Here is a 20,127-nt window from a genome sequence, read left to right as displayed (position 1 = left end):
GATGAAAATCTGGTTCCACACAGATATGTGGTTGGAAAAAGGAAGAGTATTTTAATAGGCAAATAATATCTTAGAAATATTATGAAAATAGTTTTGACCTGGCAGGTCCCTTGACAAGGTCTTTAGAATCTCAAAGGGTCCTCAAATCACACTTTGAGAATTGCTGCTTTAGAATAGAAAGTTCGTAGCAATGGTGAGAATGGATTTGAAACAAGAGAAACCAGGTGAAGGGAGACTAGGAGGATTTTGGAAGAATCCAAGAAAAAAGGAATGATCATGTGCATGATTTAGTTTTGATTAAGAAGAGACAAAAAGATGAAGGCAAGAGATATGGAGATTAAATCAATAAGATACAGTCATTTACCAAGTTACATGGGTTTAAGAAGACTAAGGAACTAATGATGACTCCAAAGTTGTGAACATGGTTAACATATGAAACTACACTCAATAGAGAGAAGTTAGGAGGGGAAAAAAACGGATAATGAATTCAGGGTTGTTGTTTTTTTTGCTTGTTTGGTTTTTGCAAGACAATGGGGTTAAGTGACTTGCCCAAGGTCACACAGCTAAGTAAATATGTCTGAGGCCATATTTGAACTCAGAACTCCTGACTTTAGGGCCAGTGTTCTATCCACTGTACCATGAATTCAATTATTTTATTTGTTGAATTTAGAAGGTTTATGGAATATTCCAGTGAAGATTTTCAAGTCAACTTGAAGTATAGAAAGGTACTCAGTACATTAGATATGTATACTACACAGAAATGATGAGTGTTGAGAGAGAAGGTGGCTTAGAACAGAAATCTGAAAATACTATTTTTCTTTATTGTACAATATAATTTGCGCATTTATATTTATGTATATGTTGTTTCTTCCATTAGAATGGTAGTTTCCTGAGGGCAGAATTGTTTTATTTTTGTCTCTGTAATATATTAATCATTTAAGAAATACTTGCTAACTGAATGATCCCAAGATACTTAATGCATTTTTCTTATTTTTAAATGGAAAGATTCTTCCTCTTGCATTGCCAAAGCCTTTCTCTAGATCTCTTAATATTTTGTGAATACAAGTAGATAATTCAGGATGTTTCTTGATTATCCTTCCATATGACCCATCTACACTTTTTCACCATCAGAAATTTTGCTGATGACCTACTTTATGTCACTTCTCTTTTGGAATTCCTCCTAGCAACCTATTCACACCCAACACTGAAATGCTGCTAGGTGTATCTCAGTTCTAATTCTTCAGAAATAGTAAGTCCTATTCCATGATTTATAGGCAGACAGAAACACTAAACACTTTAATAATAGAATTTGCAAAATGTGGGGATTTATTTTGAAGAAAATCTTGGGATATTTAAAAGCAAAATTCAATCTTCAAAAAATCATTCCAGCCTGCTCCTCTTCTGTTCAAATACGTTTCCAGGTCTGTTTCCACACATGCTTTATGTTGACATACATGTACCAATTATGGACAAACTGTATATGTTGACCATGAAACTATCCATTATAGTAAAGACAATGACTTTTATGCATAAATTTAATTTTTCCATATGTGGATAGTTAGGCATATAGGTTTTTATTTGTAATATATAGAGAAATGCTGATGATTTTTTCAAGTTATTTAGTATGTTATTATTTTCCTAAATTAATTGTCTTTAATACAGAGCTATTGTCTTTACAGGGCAGTTAGGTAGATAAAGCGCCAAGCCTGGAGTCAGAAAGAAGTAAGTTCAAATAACCTTGAGTTAGTCACTTAAACCTGTTTACCTCAGTTTCCTCATCTATAAAATGAACCAGAGAAGGAAATGACAAACTACTCCAGTATCTTTACCAAGAAAACCACAAACAGGGTCATTAAGAGTTAGACATAACCAAAACAACTGAACAACAACAATTGTGTTTGATCATTTTGCTGATTCTTGAAAATTTTCTATTATCATAGTTTCCATGAATATGTCTAATCTCTTAACTTTGGAGCAGGGAATAGAACACTGAGTCTGGAGTCATAAAGACTTATCTTGAATCTAGCCTCACTTTCTAGCTCAGTGACTTTGGGTAAGTCATTTAAACTTTTTCTGCCTCAGTTTCTTCAACTATAAAGTAGTGATATCAATAGCACCTTCCTCCCAAGGTTATTTTGAAGATCAATGAGAAAACATTTCTAAAACCTTACACAGTGTTTTAGAACATGTAATAGGAGCTTAATAAATATTGATTTTCCTTCTCCAAAAACTAATATTTTTTACCTACAAAAACAGCAGTAAAATAGGGGGCAGCTAAGTGGCACAAAGGATAGCGACAGGCTCTGGAGTCAGGAGGACCTGAGTTCAAATTCATCCTCAGATGCTTACCTTATTTCCCATGTGTATTGTAGGTTTTTTACTTGTATTTCCCAATTTTTTGCACTTATCTTTGTGCTCTTGTTTTGAATTTGTTACCAGTATATTAGGCTATGTTTGCCCAGAATTGACTCAGAAAAGATTTCCATACAATGCTGAATTCAAGTAAAAAAAGTGACCCAGTTTGCTAAATGGAAATCATGCTGCTGAATGTCAGTTTGGTCCTGCTGCTACTGTGAAAACAATTTGAGACTGGCTATGGGAAGAAGAAACCCTCCTAAAAACACTCCAGTAGAAGAAGGCCAGAAGAGGCAAGGCAGTCAAATGGCCTGAATTCAAGAGGGAATTGGACAGATGAATTGAAGAGCAAAGGGTGATTAGAATTCCTGTGTCCACAAGCTGATTCAGCATGAGGCAAGAATTGCTGATGAAAAAGAAGTGACATTTCAAAGGACACAACTGATGCTTCAGGTTCATGAAACAGAATGTACTAAACATGCATCCATGCACCAGACTTGCCTAGGGAGTGCTTGTAGTCATAGCCTCTCCTAAGACCGTGATTCCTCATTAAGCACAGATGAGGACGAGTTAATAGATGAGAGTTTGACAGAGATGAGTTGATGAATTTTGTGATGAATAAAACTTGAGTTCAATTGCTTTATGTAATACTTTTTTTTTCAAATTTTGGGCCCCAAAATGAAAGTGTGTCTTATACATGGGGAAAAATGTAATGATTACCTAGCTGTGTGACCTTGGGCAAGTCACTTAACCCCACTGTCTTGCAAAATGTCAAAAAAAATAGTACTAAATACCAGAAATGTATTTTGCTTGAAAAAAATCTTAATCTACTTTTTTCACATTTGGACACTCCACCCCTGACTCCTCAGTCCAGACCTAGCACTCTTAATTATGCTTTTACTGATATAAACTTTCTTAAATTCTCTTAGTTCCAATTAAATAAGAAAATAATTCATAGGTTCACCTCTCTCCATCATTTTTAAATTTTTATTTTATTTTCAATTTATGAAATAAAACAAGCATTTCCATAGCACAGTTCAATAAAAAAAGATTGATATAAATGATATAAATCTATTGTGCACAACTTTCTATTCCTTTCAAATATACAGCAAAATTATCATGTAAAATTTTTTTCAGTTCCTATGCCCCACTGTAGAGATGCCTGCCATTAGAAATAAATAGGCATATATTCGTGTATATATATATATACATATATATACATATATATGTATATACACAATTATTCTATAAATAACTCAGGATGTCTACTTTTTAATTTAGGATTTATTTTTCCCAGTTACATGTAAAAATAATTTTTATTATTTGTTTTTAAAACTTTGAGTTCCAAATTCTCTCCCTTTCCCCCATCCCACCTCACCCCCATTGAGAAAGCAAGCAATTTGATAGTTAGCTCCATTATTTTTTAAATGGCTTTTACCAGTGGGACCCTAATTCAATTTCCTCCTCCTTTTATCTCACTTCCTCTAAAGAACTCCAGTTTGATTGGCTTTCCTGGCATTAACCCAAAGATTTTTTTTCTTTTTCCCTCAACAATTCTCAGAAAAAGCACAATTTCTAAAAAACAATAATCATTTCCTCTTCCTTGCAGCATGTAAACACCATTTTTAGGCTATATGAGTTTTCAATTGTTGTTGCTGTTGTTCAGTTTGCATTTTAAAATCTAGTCAATCTTTGGTTTTACTGCTGAAATGATTGAACATCTGCAATTCTGTTACTATAGAAGTACAATAATGTAGAATCAGTCCAAGCAGTGTTTATAAAGCCATATCAAGTATGCTAGTAATTATTGAATAACCAGACTCTCTGGTGGAACAAAATGTATGCCCATAGTTCACATTCATCTGAATTATTAATATTTTCTCATGTAGACAATCAGCAAAATAATAAATCAATACCTGATTTATATAATTATTGATTTCTGAGATGTAAAAATAAGTGAAAATTAACAATCTGTTCTTGGAAGCACATCTCTAAATACTTGTTAAGATTGAGGCAAGACCTGATCCCAGGTATTTCAGATTCCATGTTTCACACTCTAACCATTGCATTACCTAGAGCCTATATCAAATATATAAAACAATCACATAATGAACATATCAACAAATAGGCATCTAGTCTTTGCTTGAATAGTTCTAATGAGAAAGAAATTATCACCTTCTAAGGCAAGTTATTCCTCTTACTATCCTTTTTGTGTAGCTTTAATTATTAGGATGGATTTTTCCTCTCATCAATCATAAATTTTTCACTTTATAATCTTCCTCTTGCTACTTGTTCTTCACTTTGAGGTAAAGTAGAACAATTTTTTTAAATTTTATTTATTTAAGGCAATGGGGTTAAGTGGCTTGCCCAAAGTCACACAGCTAGGCAATTATTCAGTGTCTAAGGCCCCATTTGAATTCAGGTCCTCCTGACTCCAGGGCTGGTGCTCTACCCACTCCACCACCTAGCTGGTCCCAAAGTAGAACAAATTTAATCTCTCTCTTCCATATGACAGATCTCAAAATAATGAACAATAGCTATCATTTCCTAAGTTGTTCTATTCAAGTTAAACACTCCTAACTCATTCAATCTTCAAGTGACAAAGCTACCAGGCTCTTTACTAGTTGTCCTCTTCTAAATGTTTTCCATCTTACTGTGTATCTCTTAAAATGTGTTGCCAAAAATTGGACATAATATTATATATGTAATCTAAACCCCATCTAAAGGATAACAGAATTAAAGAGACATAAAAAGAGAAATTCAAGTTCTGAAAGAGAAATCCAAAAGAAAAACTGAACCTTAGAAGTGAGAAATCTCAATGAAACAGTGAAAACTTGAAAAAGAAAAAGGGGGAGCCAATACAAATAATGCAAAGAAAGAGAAGCAAATGTCAGAGAAAAGTCAAATAAAAACAAACTATTACAAAAACATTTGAAGTATCTCCAAACCAAAGCAACTAGCCTGGATGACAGAGCTCACTCATACAGTATGAAAACTATTGGCATTCCCCTGTCTTTCCCCAAAAATGATAAAAAAAATAAGCTTATAGTATGCATTTCAGGAGATAAAACAAGAAAATTTACTGGAAGTTTTTAAAACGGCAAAGAACATATCAATAAAACCTTCAGGATGATGTCAAAGAGGAACCAAATATTTAACTCACCCAGAAATATATTAAATGAGTTCTATAATAAGAGATGCCTTCTATGTAGCAAGAGAAAATAGTTCACATATCATTTAATGCCAGTTTAAACTGCATGGAATTGTTCATCAATGATGAAAAATAAAATAAAAGACTAATATTATGAAAAGATAAAGAAAATGACTTGCAATACAGTTGACAACTGGTTGAAACACTAAATTCAGACAGATTTCACTACTTATTGTTCCCATTATGTGGTATTTCATATTCTTGAGGTTCTTCCCTAGGCCTGAAATGATCTTCCTTTTCATCTCTACCTCTTTAAACCCTAAACTATCCCCTATTTCAAAAGGATTTTCTTGATTTTGACAGTTGTAAGTGCCCCATTCTGAGACAATCAAATTGATTTTGATTCCATTTTGTAAGTGAATCTATTCTGCATCATAAACAAAATGTAAAATTGCCTGTCATGTTTCTTGGTCTTTGACTTAAGTCCAGAAATTCAGTTTCCATCTCCAAATTAAGTTTAAAGTTCAACACCCTACAAATTACCCTAATGTTTTAAAAAATGGATATTTTTCTCTATATCTCTTACTGCCCATGTACAATAAAGGGAAAACTGTTAACTCACTAATAAACCTTGCAAGATGCAAGTAGGTACCAGAAAATCTGTTATCTCTATTACCTTGGCTATCCTTCAAGAAAATCTGGTGTGTGTTTATAAATAACTAGACATGCAGGTAGACACCAACAATAAGCTTTCAACAACAACAAAGAGTTGCTGCCAGCTTGTCTTTCACACTTTCATCCAATCAAATCGTTTTTAATCATCTATGACATTGTAATCAATCATATTGTTTTCCATCTGTGACGTAGTCTGTTTTTTATTCTGTACTTCCCTATAAAAAAGGCTAATTCATTACATCTTGTGGTCTTTTGGCTTACTTATCTCATTTATTGATAATTGTTAGTTAGCCTTACCAATAAATTGCTTGTGATCAAAACTTTGTGCCTCAGTCTGCCTTATTTTCAGTTGCAATAAACCCTATTACTTTTTATTTATTTGGTATATATTCACTATTTCCTTATTTATGAATATGTTATATTATTCCCAGAAAGTAAACTTCTTGAGGTCAAGGACTGATTTCTTTTTTGTCTTTATTTTCCCTCAGTCCATAGCATAGTGTCTGGCATATGGTGTAAATCTGTCACTTCACTGATAAAGGGTATTTTTTGTGAAGATGGAATTTATGGTTTCAGAAAGCTGGTCACTGAGAAGTAAAATGACTTGTCACATGGTCAAAGTTGGGCCTAGAACTCAGGTCTCTTTGATGCTGGCCCTCTATTACTCCATGCTATCTCTTTTACTAGACATATCTTATTCTTGTTGATTGATTGAGCATCTTTGAAGATAGCACAATATCAGAATGTATCATAATCACACCAAAGTTCAGAATTAGGATCAAACAGACTCCTGGGCTGATTGAATAAGATGACATTCAATAAGTACTGGAAGGTTCAAAAGTTTACTTCCCAAGTACATGGGTAGCATGGTTATATGACAGTTTGCAAAAGATCTGTGGAATGTAGAAGACAACAAGCTCAATAAAAATCAATAATAGAACAATATGGCAACCAAAAAAGAAACTAATTGCACAGATATCCATTAACTTGTCATCATCAGAGGCATAGCTTCCAGTAATAAGGACATGACAATCCTGCTGTTCTGATCTTCTAGCCTAACTTTCAAAATTTGTCTCATTCAGTAGTCAGTGGAAGGAGGATAAGATTTGGAGTCAAAAGAATCTGTGTTCAAATCCCAACTTTGCCAACTAATATCACCTTGAGGAAATCATTTAATTTCTCTTCAAAATAAAGAGTTTGAATTAAATAATTTCTAAAGTCCTTTCCAGCTCTAAATCTATGATGCTAAATCTATGGCGCTTCCTTTCACATAGACTAAACTCTTGACAAAAAAGTGACTTCTCAATCTCTACGTTTAATGCTTATGTGCTTTTGCTTACACTGTTTCTTCCAAATGGAATAGTCTTCCTTCTCAGTTTGTCTGAATGGCTTCTTACCATAATGCAAGCCTCAAATCAAAAGAAACTTCCTCCATGAATGACTGCTATTCATCAATTGCAAGACCTGGGAAAAATTATGTTAATTTCTCTAAACTTTAGGTGAATTGCCTGTCAAATGAGAAGCTTGAACTACATGATATCTAAGGTAGTTCTCTTCCCTTTCAGAATCCTATAATACTGTAAGTTTTTCCCTATTATTATCAATCAAAAATAAACTTTTTCCTCTCTGTGTACATTTTGTGTGCATTTCTTTATTACAGTTCCATACTTATCCACTAGACTGTAAATGTTATATTTGCAGTATCACCTTCCTAATACAATATCTTATACATAAAAGCAGCTTGATGACATTTGTTGAATGAATTAATATTTTTAAATGGTGGAACTGATAAATCAATATCCTTATGTACCTCAATACCACCAAACTAAGTTTTAGAAGAAAACTTTAAATTTGGAATCAGACATTCTGGGTTTGAATCTCAAAGTCTGTTACTCTGTATCTTCATGATCTTGGTCAGATCATTTAACCTGACTGATGTTTCATAAATATAGGGATTGTGTTATATGATATATTAATATCAATATCCCTTCCAGATTTAAATCTATGATCTTAATACATAAGCAAACTACTACACTTGAACAAGAACTCCATCTTCCAAGTCCAAGTATTTTCACTGGCTTGGAGTGAAAAAATTAATCTTAACATTTCCCCATGCCTAGAATGTTCTCCCTCCTCATCTCTATCTCCCGGCTTCCCTGGCTTCCTTCAGTTCCAGCTAAAATTTTACATTCTACAAGAAGCCTTTCCCAACCTTTCTTGATTCTAGGGTCTCAAAGTTCTTATTCCCAATTCACTTATCTCTGATTCTGTTATTTTCAATTTATTCTGTAAATTACTTGTTTGTATGTTGTCTCCTCCTTTAGACTATGAGCTCCTTCTCTTTTTACCCTTCTCTATATCCTCAGAACTTAGCACAATGTCTGATACCTGGGAGACATTTAATAAATGTTTATTGATCAACTGACTGACCAAAAATGACTGAAGAAACTATATTGTTCTCTATCATTTCTTTTCCCCAAAAAATCTCAGGTCCAACAAGTTTATTTATTCACTGTTACAGGAAACTGATGACCATTTTTTTCATAGCAGCTCTCATTTCATTTCTTAAAGAATCCAATGCTTTAAATCCATAAGAGCAAACAGAGAATAAATTAAAGACTTTAATAGCATTTGAATATGATAATTCCCCAGATTGTAATGATAAAAAAGATGAGTTATAACATAAGGAAGTATAAAGAGGAATACAACCCTAGAAAACAAAAATCTAGACTGAAAAAAATGGAGATTTATAGAACTGCTATATGAGACAATGTCTTCATCAATAAATTCATTTGTTATTTACAAGATTTGCAAATCATTCTCTTCATTTTAGGAAATCTGAAGATTTAGGGAAATTCTTGACTGTTTGCTTCTTACAAGTTGGCTAAGATTTTCTTTGTTCCTTTATGTTCATTCTTAGGGATTATGAAATAAACAGGAAACTTTATGACACAGGGTAAAGTAGCTAAAAATGAAAATCCATAATGAGGAACTATGTGAAATATAAAGAAGCAAATAATGTTTTGTTATTTTCCATTTATGTAGTCACTATGAGTCTTTATGTAACAAAGAAACAAGGAGCTTCACCTTGGGAATGGAATCCAATGCATATTCATTCAGCAGGGATTAGTGCAGGAGGCTGATGATGAATTGTCCATGTTTTGATTAAACCAAAAGAAAATATTTTTAAGAATTCATCAACACAGCTGCAGTCCATGACATTCCTACTACACCCTCTGCTCATTTCCAAGTGATTTCATTCTCTGTAAATCTTTCTTCCTTGACACAAATTCTCTTCCCTAAAAGCTTTTATCAAATAATCCAAGCAAGCAGAATCACTTAGGTGTCTGCCAGAATTTTGTACTTTTTAGTAATAGCCAAGAAAAGTGAAATTAGTCTTGAGCAAAGTAGAAGGAATCATTTCTACAAGGAATCCCTTCTCCAATTGAAACCCCTTTCCCTCTTCTTTCTGCACCATAATAAAGATAACCTATGGACAAGGTTAAAGTTAGGCAGTACTCTCCTGAACCAGAACAAAAGAAGGTTCATTAAAGAATATAGAATCTGAAAGGGAATATTAATTTCTGCTATCCCACTGATCCCCAGAATATCTCTCTGGTTGATGAGAGAAAGGGTCAGTAGAAGTGAAAAAATGAGGGGCTACTCAATCTTGGTTCATATTTTGGCAGAACATGTAATAACATTGTTTTTCACTGTCAGTGAGGCCATATGCCCTGTATAAGAATGTAATCAGAAAATATTCTTGTAGGAGATATTTTGCTTACATTAGTGTAACAGGCAATCCCCCACAAATTCAAGGGGGCAGGGCATTGTATTTTCTATTACTCTCAGACTCATGTGCTCTTCTGACTCATTCTAGATCCATAATATTCTACACAAACTATGTCAAAGTGAAATAAAAATATAGTTAATTTAATTACTAAAAGTTTATCAAGGATATGCAAAGGCAGCAAGCAGTCTCAACAGTCATGTGTCAAGTTAGCTACCTGTCTTCAATCAGATCTGCTGCCAAGGACCTAGATTTATGAGTCACAGTCACAACTTGGTCCATGAGATCAACTTAAAGTACCCACTTTGTATGATTACATCCTTGTGTCCAATCAGTTGCTAAATTCTGGCAATTTAATCTCAGCAAGATTTCTTATAAGCCCCCTCTTCATTACTACCCCATAGCCACCCCAAGAGGACAGGTTCTCTTTACTCTAACAGCCTTCTAATTTTAGCCTCCTTTACTCTCTCCCCAATCCCTCCTATCATTTATATTGTTATCAGATTAATATTCCTTACATATAGACATGATTGTCATTCCAATGCTCAAAAATTTTCAGTGGTTTCTTTTATTTATCAGATTAAGCTTAAATTCTTATTCTCTTCTCACTCATAACTCTTAAGTATTTTCTCCCTCCTCAAATATTCCTAAAACAGTTTGGGTCTGGCTCTGGATATTATTCCAGATATCTCCTTTATTTGTATCACTCACTCCTTGCCTCCATGCCATATGTGTAATTATATGATATGATTAATATGACATAAAATGATGTGGTATGATATAATATAGAAATATAATAAGTAATGTGTAAGCATTTACATATATATGTACATGTGTATGCACATGAATATACATATGTTAACTCTACTATTCTAAGAGGAAAAATAAACTTTATTATCTGGAATGAAATGAAAAATGATGTATTGTGTTTTCAGAAGTAAAGTTACCTATAGTTAGTGGAATGAGGTTGTAATTTTATAACTAAATTATTATAAATAGTGGTCTATGACTTTTATTATTAATTTCATTTTAATAAATTGTCTGATTGTTTTAATATTTATGAATTCTAGGAGATTTGGGGTTTAAATAATATAAAAATATGAACATATATTTTTTAAAGAAAAGGTTTTTGTATTTCACCAAATAAAAAATATTTGATGAACCAGACTGAGGACACTTAGCTTATAAATTATGTTTAAATTTTATTAATTAGGAAAAATTCAAACATTGGATTACTTTTATTTTTTTGGCAATTAGATATTATTAAGTGCATGAGGCTGGATTTGAACTCAGGTACTCCTGACTTCAGGGCCAGTGCTCTGTCCACTGTGCCACCTAGCCACCCCTTGGCTTATTCTTGAACTCAAGATGCTAAGATTTCACAGAGTAAAATGTCAAGTAGCAAGAGGAAAGTGAAAAAGTAAGATTGGCAACTCAAATAGCATTGTTACATACAAAATGTTGTCCTCCAAACCCTGCTTTATGTGGGGATATGTCCTCTATACCTTGCTATTCATGGGAGTCTCTCTTTCTTGGATTTTTTTTCTTTTCTTATAGATATTTTCTCAGGAAATCTTATATGCAAAATGTCTGGTAATACTTTGACAATGATAGTGACTTGTCTGCTTTTCATATTTCACATTTTTGTATCACAGAAGAATGTAACTGTTATTTTATCATCTTATTGTGTAGACTATATGCTTAAGGAATAGCAAATTGCTACATATAAATTTATTATCACTTTTAAAATGGAGAATGTCTAATAATTATTCTGAAGTAATTTTTTCTAAAAAAACAGAAACTCCTAAATTTAGGAGTAGAATAAGAAAAGAGAAATAGTGATATTGTTAGGATATTTAAAAACAAACATGAAAGATTGGAAATTGATACGTAATTCAAAAAAGAGATTATAGTTGGAGAGCTAGTCAGTTATTGTTAGAGGAAACACCCATTCTATTAAATCATGCACAATTACCAGATACATAAAAGGAAAGAAATAACACCTAGAAACTAATTTACATTCTCTTTTCTTAAGAGGAAGAAGGGTTGAAATAGCATGTAAAGGTTATTTTGAGGGAAAAAGGAATCTGCTAACAGATTCTAAGGGAAATTTGAAACGGGAAGGGGCAGCTGACCTTTGGATGTTTCTGAAGCTAGTTTCTACTATATCAGATGAAGACATTCCACCAGAGAATTAACTGGAGAGATTCCTGCAACCATAATTCATTGTCTTAATAATGGGCAAAATTGTTTTATTTTGTATAGGTGAAAGGCCAAGAGATGGAAGGTCAAAAAAAAAAAAAATCCTGATACAAGAAGCAGTTGAAGTCTTTTTTGTATCTATAGCCTGGATGGCCATATGAATAATGAAGGCCTATTTCTGAGTGAGAAGGTAAACTCCAAAGAATTAATTTCAAGAAAAGAATATGGGATCAAGGATGGATATTACCCCAGACCCAAAAATGTTAAAAAGATCTCATCAGCAAACACCACAAGTCTTTCTCACACACAGAGAGTACCATTATCAAGATAGAATCAATACAGGGTCAAGTCAAGATGGCTGAGGATAGTTGCCAACCTAACTTAACTCTTCCAACAATTCCAGCAACTTTCAAGTGCAGCCTAACCTCATTTTATTGTATTTCAAAGCTATTGAATTTCGAGTTTTCTTTTTTACAAACTGAAAGTGTATGGCAGCCCTGCATTGAATAAGTCTATTGGAACTATTTTTCCGTCATGTACTCACATTACGTTTCTGTGCCATATTTTGCTAATTCATACAGTATTCAAATTTTTTCATTATAATTTTGTCTATTATGGTGATCTATAATGAATGATTTTTTATGTTAATAATGTAATAAGGGGAGAATAAAACTGCACACACACTGTGTGTGTCCTGATGGCTTCACTGATCAGCTGTTCCCCAACTCTCTCCCTATCCTTAGGTCTCTCGATTCAACAACATTGAAATTAGATCAGTTAATAATCCTACAATGGCCTCTCACATGTTCAAGTTAAAGGAAGAGTCAAATGTGGTAAACTTCATTGTTTTCTTATTTAAGAAATTATCAGTTACCCCAACACTCCACAACTACTCCCCTGCTCTGTCAGAAGCAATAGAGCCAAGTTTCTCCACCAGAAACTCCACCAAAGTAAGGGAGGTTGCTGTAGTGTCCTAGCAATAGACAAAACTGTTTTATTTGTGAAGGTGAAAGGCCAAGAGATGAAAGAACATAAAAGGATTATGATTTGTTGAAGGATCAGATAAAGGGTTAGTATATTTTTAGCAACAAAGCATTTAAATTAAGATATGTTTTAAGACATAATAGCATTGTACACATAATAAACAACAGACTAGTATAAACATAAAAACATAACTATAATATATACTGGGAAACCAAAACATTTATTTGATCACTTTATTGTGATAAATGCTTTATTGCAGGGCTCCAGAATGGAGTAGTAGAGTGAACAAAAGGTAAGGAAGAGACATTTTTCCAGCCTAAAACAACTTAGAAGGTCAGTAGGGAAGGTTTGTGACAAGATGGGGCTGGTCTGGAGTATATATAACAGAAAATATAAAGGAAAATTGCAAAGATATATAATAGAAAAGTAAAAATTCTACCAGTGACCTTCCAAAAGAGATCCCCAAATGAAAACTCCCAGGAATATTATAGCCAAAGTTCAAAGCTCCCTGGTCAAGGAGAAAATATTGCAAGAAGCCAAAAGGAAGTAATTCAAATATTTCAAATTTCAAATAATTCAAATTGAAATATCACAGTTAAGATTACACAAGATTTAGAAGCTTCCACATTAAAGCAGTGGAAGGCTTATAATGTAATATTACAGAAGGAAAAGGAGGTAAGATTATAACCAAGAATAAGTTACCTACCAAAACTGAGTATAATACTTCTTTAGGAAAAAAATGGATATTTAATGAAATAGAGGACTTTCAAGCACTGTTAATAAAAAGATCACAGCTGAAGAGAAAATGACATTCAAACACAAGACTCAAGAGAAGTACAAAAAAAATAAACATGAAAGAGTACTCATAAGGGACTTAATAAGAGTTAAATTGGCTGGATCCCGACATGTGAAAAGATATATGTAACCCTTAAGAATTTTATCATTATTAGGTCAGTTAGAAAGAATCTACATAGAGGGCATAGGTAAGGGATGCACTAGAAGAAGGTGAGAAAGAATGCTGAAAATTTTACCACATAAGAGGCATAAAATGGAGACCTTTTACAGTCAAAAAGGAAAATGGGGAGAGGGTTGGGCAATTGTTTGAACTTCAGCCTCTTTAGAATGTATGTATATAGTACACAGCTATGGACATATACCCACATATTCCTTTGGTTATAGAAATCTACTTACCCAATAAGAAAATAGGAGGGGAAGAGGATGACGGGGGGGTGTGGGGGAGGGTAAGAAATGATAAGAGAAAAGATTAAGGGAGGCAGTGGTGGTCAAAAGTAAAATAGACTTTTGAAAAAGAACAAGATGAAAAGAGAAGGCTTAACAAGGAAAACTGGATGGAGGGAAATACAATATAATAATAATTATGATAGTGAATGGGATAAGTTCACCCATAAAATAGAACAGATTACAAATCATACTCAAACAGTATTTTGTTTACAAGAGAGATGTATGAAACAGACGTATTTTAACAGTTAAAATAAAGTGCCTGAGCAAAATCTAATATGCGGCAGCTGAAGTTTCTTTTTTAAAAAAAGGCAGGAATAGCAATCATGATCTAAGACAAAACAAAAAAAATAGATGTAAGTTAAAGAAATAATCAGGAAAGCTACATTTTGCAAAACCAAAGACAATGAACTAATACAAAAAAAATTGAAGTTTCTCTGATAAAAGCCTCATTTCTCATCTATAAGTAAACTACATTTGAGAAATACAGTTGATTAAAAATAAATAATATTTATAAATAAATATATTAAAGGGAAGCTGGGTGATATAATGGATAAAGTACCAGATCTGAAGTGAGGAATACTTATCTTCCTGATTTCAACCAAACCTCACATGGTAACCAGCTGTTAAGTTCCTAGGCAAATCACTTAATTCAGTTTGCTTCATTTTTCTCATCTGTAAAATGAGTTAAGGAAGGAAATGGCAAACCACTCTAGTATTTTTGCCAAGAAAACCTCAAATGAGGTCACAAGCAGTTAGATATAACTGGAATGACTGAATAGCAAAAATACTAAATGATAAAGTAAAAATAATTTAAAATATTTGAGATATAAGGAACTGAGTCAAATTCATAAAAATAACAAGCCATTTCCTAATTAATAAATGATCAAGGACATGAACAAGTAGTTTTCAAAAGAAATCAAAACAAATAGGCATATAAAAAATGCTCTAAATCTCTAATTGCTTAGATAAATGAAAATCAAAACAACTATGTGCTGCTAGTGTAACAATGAATTAGTCCAACCATCATAGAGAACAATTAAAAATTATGTCCAAATGGCTATAGAACTGTGCATATCCTTTGACCTAGAAATACTATAAGGATCCATATGTACAAAAAAAAAAATTATAGCAGCTCTTTTTGTGGTGGCAAAGAATTGGAAATTAGGGTTAGGGTGAGGGGATTCTCATCAATTAGAGAATGGCAAAACAAGTTGTAGCTTATCATTGTACTGTAGTAGTATTTTGCTCTAAAAAAATGACAAGGGATATGGTTTCAGAAAAACATGGGGAAAAATATGAAGTCATGCGAAAGAAAATCAACAGAACCAATAGATCATTATATATAGTAATAGCAATATTGTAATGATGATCAACTGTGACTTTTAACTGCACTGTCAAAACAATGATCCAAGACAGTTACAGAGAACTCATTTCAAAAAAATGCTATCCACACCAGAGAAAGAACTGATGAACTCTGAGTACAGATTTCTTGGGTTTTTTTAACTATGTGGCTAATCTGGAAATATACTTTACGTGATTACAACATGCATAATTGATATCACATTGCTTGCCCTCTCAGTGGTAGGGGATGGAACAAGGGAGAAAGAGAATTTGTAACTCAAAAAAAAATTTAATGATAAAATAAACAATTTCTAAAATGAGATAATCAGAGAAGTAGACCCTGTTTAAATATGAACTCAATGGTTATAAATACTTCAAGTGCAAGTGAGAGAAGTGCAATTGATGTGAAGCACACTATTATTCTAAGAACCAGCATTGAGAGAAAAGTGATATAAAGGCCCAATTTTGTTATCAAAAATCGAAACAAAGTGACAGAGTTCTGGATAAAGGTTTAAAATTTAGTGAATCAAAAATTAAAGAAGTTTTAAAATCAGGTATAAAAATTTAAATGAGATATTTTAAATAAGATTTCTAGGATGAAGAAAAATCAGAAGGTGAGGTGGCCCAAAGGTCTATGGTTTTAAGAAATGGAATAATCCATGGGTTTGATACAAAAGGACTATTAAAAGATGCTCACAACAAAACTGTGCCATAGAATCAGCATCTTAAGATACCAAAGCCCAACTTGATTTCCAAGTTGCATAGAAAACTCCTGTAAGGGAAGCTGCTTCAAGTAAAACAAACAATGTGCAGAGAAATTTCAAAACTTTGCCTAGGACTGAGGAGAAACTGAATGCAAACAAAAAAAGAAATGCCGGAACCCAGAGTCAATAGTTTTCTTTCCTAGAACCTCAATTCTATAACATTGACTAATTTAATTGTATATGTAGAAAAATCAATAGACCATTAATGAATCGGAAACACTGAAACTTTAAATATTGGTTAAATTATGTTTCTCAGAAGAAAAGGTTACTCATTCATGTAAAAGTAATTCATTGCTGAATTATGTATAATGTTATTTTGTTCTTTTTGATGTATTATAGATGTATTAACATTCCATTTACCTATATTATTATAACTATCACTTTACATCTCCCCTTAGCTTCTAGTTTTTGATACTATAAAAAGAACTGATAAAAATATTTGTTTATATATAAATAAATACATACATAAATAGATATAGATATATCAGTCTTTTCCTCTTTCTTTGACTCAAATATGAATTAATTATCATCAGTGATGATTCTGAGATGACCCCAATTTTTCTAACTCAAGGACAAATTTCAAATTACTTTTCCACAAAAGCTGTATCTATTGTTATTATAATTTAAGAACCAAATGGAATTTTTAGGATTTCATGAGTAGATGTGGCAGCTTTTGAAAAACTAAGGAGTTCAAAGAGGTAGTTGAAGAAAAACTATGGAGAAGCAGAGAAAAAGAAGAAAAATTTTCATGGGAGAACTGTCAACTTATCTTATGAAGCAAAATTATAAAGGAAATTTTATGAACAGTGGGCAAGACCATTAAGAGTATTGGAACTCCTCCAGCAGAATGGCAAAAATAACCCCCAAAATAGAAAATGACAAATGGAAAGACTGAAAGAAAATAGATGCCACTGATGTAACTGAAATATGAATTGACCCAGTCTTTCTGGAAAGCCATTTGTAATTATGTACCCCAAGTCTTTCTTTAGTATATTTCTTTAGAGATACCACTAATATGCATCTACCCAAACAGAACAAAGAGGGAAACACATATCCTCATAAATCAAGGAAAGAGGAGAAGAACCCAAACATTTAAAAAATAATTGCATTATATCTCTTTTTTTTTTTGAGGTAGCAAGAAGAAGCTGGAAATTAAGGGCATGCCTCACCTATTAGAGAATGCTTTAACAAAGTATGGAATATGACTGTGATCAAATATTACTGCACTGAAAGAAATTATTAAAGGCAATTTTAGAGGAAAAAGGGCAGACTTTTTTTGATTGTTTCAAAAATGAATGAGTACAACCAGGAGAAAAAAATATATATAATGACATCATTACAAAAAAAAAAGGCAAACTTCCTACCTCCTGCCAGAGGTGATAGATTTGAAATGAAGATAAAGAATACATTTTTGGACATGACAAATGAGGTAATTTGCTTCACTTGACTATTAATATTTGTAAAAGCTTTTTTTTATCCTAAACAAATTAAATTGTGTGGGACTGTGCTTTTAGAAGTGAAGAAAAGTGATTTGAAGTTGCAGTGATGGCTCTCTGACTGAGATTTTTCCTCCCAACTTAAGTGCAAATACTTTGTAATTGTTGATTCAGCAATAAATAAATTATATATTTAATATCTAATATTTATTTAATCCAATGATACGTGGAGTTTTGTAGAGAGAAACTATGAGCAATTACTGAGGAGAAAGTGGATTCTTTTTTAATTAAAAAAAATTATATTTGATAAATTGGACTGTCAAATTTGAACTTTGATTACTCAAAGGTTTTGAAATTTTTCTAACTAGCAAATATAACCTTGGATTATCCTAGATATCATGATTAAAATGGCTCAAAAGTAACTCATAAACAAGGTTAGTGGTCAAAACAAATCTATTATATGTGAAATATTTTTCTTCAAACCCTGATAAAACGCACATCTGAACACACACACACACACACACACACACACACACACACACACAGTCCTCTGACACTAAATACAGAATTTTTTTCTAACACACCACAGAAGCATGTAATCACTTCTATTCGATCCATATACAGTCTAGTCAAACTGCATGTACTCTAAGTTGTCCTTCTTCCATGCCTTTGTTACAGAAGTATATATTATATGTCTTGTTTACTTAAAGAGGGTAGAGATCTTGTTGTATTTAACCTTTATTTCTTCTGTACTATACATAGTAAGAACATAAATGCTGGCTGATATTAACTTCGCTGATTGAAGAAAGAATGTAAAGAATGTACATGAAAAGATATAAAACAAATAATTTAATGAATCTACTATCCAGTCCAAATTAATTATTATTGTCAAATATAGAGAAATGTGAAGTGATTAAAAATATTAAACCAATAAATACTCACCTGGGGGAGGAGGGAGTAAGTTGAATTGTCAATGGTGAAAGAGTACAATAATTCTCCATCATACCACATGCTCTTCCCCATAGGGGAATTTTGTTTAGTCATAGCAAAGAGATTGGCTGGGTCACAGCATTGTTCCATTTCTTTCCTGATAGAAAAGACAAAGAGAAAATTGAAAGCATGTTAATCATGTTTGATATCAGAACTACAAAAACTAAATTTTCTTACAAAAATATTAGCTTTCAGAGACTCTAGTGTCTAATATATTGGATGAGGATTATTAAATCATCTCAAAAACTGGAATCACAATAAAATGCAAACTACCTCGAATGCAGAAATGCTTCAATTTTGTTTTGCACGCTCAACACTACGTACAATGTTTAGTAGTTAGATAGATGCTCAATTAATAGTTGTATAATTGAGTTAAACTGAACCACGGAATCACAGATTATAGAATTTAGTACTATAATAGAAATTATATCATGTGAACTGAATACTTCATTGTACAAATAAGGAAATAAGGAACCAGAATAGATTAAATACTTTGTGTATGGCTAATTATTAGTCAGACTAGATCAGAGTTCTAAGGAGTACTAGTCAGGAACATTTTCTATTATACTTCACTTACGCTTGATTTGTATCTTTAAGAACATGATGGTTCTATATAATATTAAAAAAAAACTAGTTATAGGACTAGGACATAAGAATGATTAAATTTCACCAAACTCAGTAAATTGCTTTCATCTTCTTGCGCCATCCTTTTATTACCTCTAATTGGCTCATCTATCATTTCTTCCTGTCATCCAACATCCACTTTTATATCTATTTTCTCCCTTCCACTAAAAAGGCTATTTGCTCATAAGAGTGAAGTTATATTGTGTTTTAAAATTGTTATGTAGAAGAAAGAGGGCACTTAATACAACATACATACAATATACCAGACAGAAATAATTTAGAACCTTCTAAGAAAATGTAGTTTAAGACTTTATGAAACTTAATAATTTTAAAAACTGTAATAAAGTTATAATCAGTGTGATTCTTATGAGCTTCAAAAGGCCATGAATACCATAGTGAAGTAACAAGACCCCTATTTACTTGATCACAAAATCACAGAGTTGAGATGCACTCCAAGCCTCCTAGATGTACCTAAAGAAGATGCCTCTTTAAAGAACAGCTAAGAGTCCTTCAGTCTTGATAGAAAAACTCCAATGGGGCAAGAAGAAGAGAAATATTTAGTTCTACTGCTAC

At 32.5% G+C, this 20,127-nt stretch overlaps 1 protein-coding gene across 1 annotated transcript in view; it reads right to left on the bottom strand.

Moving 5' to 3' along the window:
* Positions 1-20,127, bottom strand: part of ST8SIA1 (ST8 alpha-N-acetyl-neuraminide alpha-2,8-sialyltransferase 1) — a 118,461-nt gene that overhangs the window by 74,522 nt on the left and 23,812 nt on the right. Inside the window, exon 2 of the mRNA XM_074194288.1 lies at positions 18,883-19,027. Within this exon, the coding sequence (XP_074050389.1) occupies positions 18,883-19,027 (145 nt within the window). The remainder of the gene's footprint in view (positions 1-18,882; positions 19,028-20,127) is intronic.

Source organism: Macrotis lagotis, chromosome 7 (genome assembly GCF_037893015.1).
Source record: "Macrotis lagotis isolate mMagLag1 chromosome 7, bilby.v1.9.chrom.fasta, whole genome shotgun sequence".
NCBI lineage: Eukaryota > Metazoa > Chordata > Mammalia > Peramelemorphia > Peramelidae > Macrotis > Macrotis lagotis.
This window is presented reverse-complemented; position numbering and strand designations above follow the sequence as displayed.